Source organism: Chiloscyllium plagiosum, chromosome 30, assembly GCF_004010195.1.
Source record: "Chiloscyllium plagiosum isolate BGI_BamShark_2017 chromosome 30, ASM401019v2, whole genome shotgun sequence".
NCBI lineage: Eukaryota > Metazoa > Chordata > Chondrichthyes > Orectolobiformes > Hemiscylliidae > Chiloscyllium > Chiloscyllium plagiosum.
In genome coordinates, this window is record NC_057739.1 from 30049425 (window position 1) to 30053532 (window position 4108).

The 4108-nt window shown below is 45.3% G+C and overlaps 1 protein-coding gene across 4 annotated transcripts in view; it reads left to right on the forward strand.

The window, feature by feature from the left end:
• The window catches only part of LOC122564861 (LIM/homeobox protein LMX-1.2), a 200329-nt gene that overhangs the window by 3499 nt on the left and 192722 nt on the right, over positions 1 to 4108 (forward strand). For 2 of the 4 annotated variants that reach the window (XM_043720224.1, XM_043720223.1), the window contains exons 2-3: positions 623 to 745; positions 1268 to 1454. In XM_043720224.1, the coding sequence (XP_043576159.1) occupies positions 676 to 745; positions 1268 to 1454 (257 nt within the window). In that variant the 5' untranslated portion in view covers positions 623 to 675. Of the gene's footprint in view, positions 1 to 85; positions 359 to 606; positions 746 to 1267; positions 1455 to 4108 lie in introns of those variants that run through there. The other 2 variants (XM_043720222.1, XM_043720221.1) reach the window with 2 other exon arrangements.

Consider the following 4108-nt stretch of genomic DNA (forward strand, 5'->3'; position numbering starts at 1 on the left):
GACTCTCCACCCCCCTCCCCCCTCCCCTCCATACCAACACCGCCCCCCCTCCCCCCCATCGCTCTCCCTGGCTCTATACCCACCCCACTGCAAAGAAGGGTCCATGGCACACTCCCACCCGAGCACCCAGGGAAAACCTCAGCTTCGCTTCTTGGGATTTACTCCTAGTTCATTTCCTCCTTCATCATCCCTCAAAAAAAAGAGAGAAATCACCCCGAGAAGATTGGATTGCAAGTTTTGTCCTGGCGAGTCTCAGCACTGCTCCTTTCCTCCTTCACTGGGTTCCCCCAGGTGCCAATAAGTAACGTCTTTATTTCAGAGCAGCCTTTATTTTTAAACTGAACCAAGTGCTGATCTTGTAAGTGCAACGATCAATTACTCACCAATACCAAGTTACAAAGCGATCTGTCTGCCGCCTCATTTCCCCCCTCTCTCTCTCTCCCTCCTGTGCATGTGAACGTGTGTAGGAAATAGTTTGTATCGATTGTGCTAAAGTTAGCATTAAAGTTGGGAGTTGTGGGAAGGTTGGGGGGGGGGGGGGAGGGGGAGGGGTGGTGAATGTGTGAGTGGACGCCGCTTGGTGCTTTCAGAATAGTAATCCTAAGGATGGCTCTCACTACAGGTCCCGAATCTCTGACCAGGGGCTTCAGCAGAAGAGAGCCCGAGTGTCGAAAGATGCTGGACGGCATCAAAATGGAGGAGCACCCGTTACATTCAGGTCCTGCTACCTTGGGAATGCTACTGGGTAAATCAAGTATTTATACCATTTATACAGTCTCATTTAATTGAAAACAAAGTAAGCGCCATTTGTTGCATATCGTGAACCAAGCCATTGCTGGCTTTGTGTGCAACCTTTCACTGACTGAGTGGCCAGTTGTAAATGTGTCAAGCAGCTCTCGGGCACTCAGTGAAATCGGCACTCTGTACAATAGGATTTCTTTATGAAACAACGTTTGAGGAACCATTGCTGCCGGTCGATATGGCACTAACTTTCTCCAAGTTGTTTTCTGCCTCCAACAACCCACGTCTCTTTTCTCAAGGAGTGACACATTCTCCCGAGCTGTCCCTGAACAAACCCTTGCGTGTGGAAGTGGAGAACGCGGTGAATCATTCTGGCGGGGATGAGGTGTGGGGGAGATACAGTACAGATCGATGCGCTGGGGAAGGGGTTTTCGTCAATATTAAAATAGCCAAAATAAAAAAAAGCACCCATCATCCAGCAAGATATACTTTTCTCAATGCATTTTTGTTTTGTTTATTGCTGCAGGTTCTGACTGTAAACATAAAGAAGTATGCGACGGTTGTCAAAGACCTATCGAGGATCGCTTTCTGATGAGAGTGAATGAAGCTTCTTGGCACGAACATTGTCTGCAGTGTACCGTGTGTCATCAGCCTCTCACCAGGAGCTGTTATTACCGAGACAGGAAACTTTACTGCAAACAAGACTATGAACAGTAAGTTCGTGCCCATCTTGTTTAAAGAACACAAGGAGACTGTACCCCATTTAATTTTTTTTTCTTCCTCTGTAGTGAATAAGGATTGTTTTGAGGGATGGGGGAGATACTGACGCCGCAACTTTCCAGATTGCTTTGCAAAACACAAAGTCAGCTGCCATCACAGCCTCCCCCCACCCCCAAAATATTGCTTCCATGGTCACTATTATTGACGGTGAGTTTTTCTTTGTTAACCAGAGCTTTTGACACAGGGATTTTTTTTTTAAATAGGAATATAAAAGCTTGCTAGCAAAACAAAACCCGCGCATTTTTCCTGGCCGTATTTCTGGGTTTTCCCACGTTTTCTCAGGATATTCAATACGTGATAATATCTAAACAAAAACGGCTGATTTGCAAATGTCAGTTTCGAGGCCTATAACTCTGGGCCTGCCTTATTCCGCCAAGGTGGAAATGTAATCATGGATTCGCTTCCATTTCACGTGAGGGTCGGTGCCTCCGAGATTCCGCTTGGAAAAGCCAGCGGAATCTTCTCTGTCATTTCTTTCATGCAGTTTGTCCTTGTTCTAACGTACAGTAACGGTGCCACAATAATTAGACAGTGACCATCCCTCAGCAAAGAGAACTTGGTCGATGTTCTATGTCAAGAATTTTCTTTTGTTTTTGGTAACTGTATTGTGTGTGTGGAACGACAATGAGAATAATATCGATATTAGCCGAGATTGGCAGTGTAACTGTGGATATGGGTGTTTGGAGCACAGTTTGTGGCATAGCTGAGAGTACATATTTTAATACTCTCACCTTACTTTCGAACAGAATAATTTTAACACATGAGGAATGGTTGTATCTAATTTTTTTTCCTCTCTTAAAAAAAAGAGCTCCGTTTATGTCTGGGTACAACATGACCACAAAACCCCAAATGATACCTCAAGTATTTCCCCCCTCGCCAACATTATCCTCAACAGAATCAGCAATATGCAAACAGTATTCGTTCATAATAAAGCAAGTGCTGCCGAAACAAATCGCAACTGAACGGAATCGAATGTATTGTGTGTGTTTAATTCAAATCCCCTCGTGGATCAGCCCCTACCTCCACCTGGCTATTTGCCTGTTTCTCTCCATTTGGAACTTTGTTGTTAATTTTTTTCTTTTTTTTTTGGTGGGGTTGGGGGCGGGACGGGGAGTGTCACTGAAGGTGCCGGGAGTATCATCTCCTGGGCTACTTTACCGCTATTCCATTCTCTGAAATTAGCGGGCTGCCAGATAAACTGCAGATAGCTAAATATAAAACAAAGCACTCGGGCAAAGTAACGCGCACGTCGCCGTGGACCCGGGACAGCAACGTCAAGGCGTTACAATCCTATCGGCCTGGACCGTTTCAGCTCCCCCACCCCCCTCCTCAACACACACACAAAATGCCCCCCACCTCAAAACCCTCCAAAGATTCGCTGTGATGGGACAGACACATTGAGCCACTGCTATTGCATGAGGAGTCGAGTTAACACTTTGCATTGAGAGCGAGCGAGCTTCCAAATAAAAATCCCGTAAATCGGCCAGTGCTGATACATTTCTCGGACATCACTATTTTTTTGTCTTTAAATAATACATTTTGTTTTAAATCACCAGGCGGGATTGCTTTAATATTTTTTTTTTAAAATGGTGTTTGAGGTGTCACTTAGGCTTTGAGAGTTTGATTCAATCTGTAATTATTCTGTATTCCCACGTTTATGGGTGAGATGTAGATATTTGTGCAAGTTCTGAATATGAGAAAGAAACGTGTGTGTGTGTTTGGGAGGGGGGGGGGGGGGCAGAATCAGCCCGTCCCGGGTCGGTATTTTTAAAGGTCTTTCAAAATAATTTTTAAAAAGCCCATCCTTCAGACATTTCCCAAACAGAATCTCGCAGTCAGGCCTGGAATGCAGGAGGAAAGCACCAGCGGTTCCACACAGGCCTTTGAATGAATACAGGTTCTGGGGAAAGTTACGTTGGACGGGTTTGGGGAGCACAGTTTGAACTCAAAACCAAGCGCCTGGATTTGACCTGTTCAACAAGTGTGTTCGCCGGCCTGGAAATCAAAGCAGCATTTACAATTGACTGCCTTTGATCGGCTGGAAAATGCCACCGAAAGTATTTATTATAAAAGACAAATTCAGTTTTGAATATTGTAGGGCAATTGTGCCATCTTCCCAAATAGATGTTCAGTGGGAAAGGGACAGAGTAGGCGAGAAAAGAAAGCTGATTGTGAATTCTTGGACGTGAGTGGGCCTTGCTGTAGCCTGGAATTCTCATTTTCTAAAACAAAAGTTAGTTACACTCCGAATGGAGAACTCAGCGGGGCTTAAAAGTTGTGTTTTATATGTACGCATTGGTTCTTGTTCTCAATTATTAACAGCGTTCCTAACTATTGCGCCCTTACTTAAATAATCGTGAAGTTTTCCTTTCGCAAACTGCGCTCTCCATTTCCCACCCAACAGTCTGGATCAGAAAAGGCTCCTTTATGGAGTTTAATTCTAGCCAGACCATCCCAGAGCGTAGGGTGGGAGAGGGGGAGAAGATGGGGGTGCGCAGAGGAAAAGCGGACGAAGAAGTGTTGAAGACGGAAGGGGGAAGGTGGGAAGGGTGAGGGGGAAGGTGTGAGCACAAGGTAGGAAGAGAGA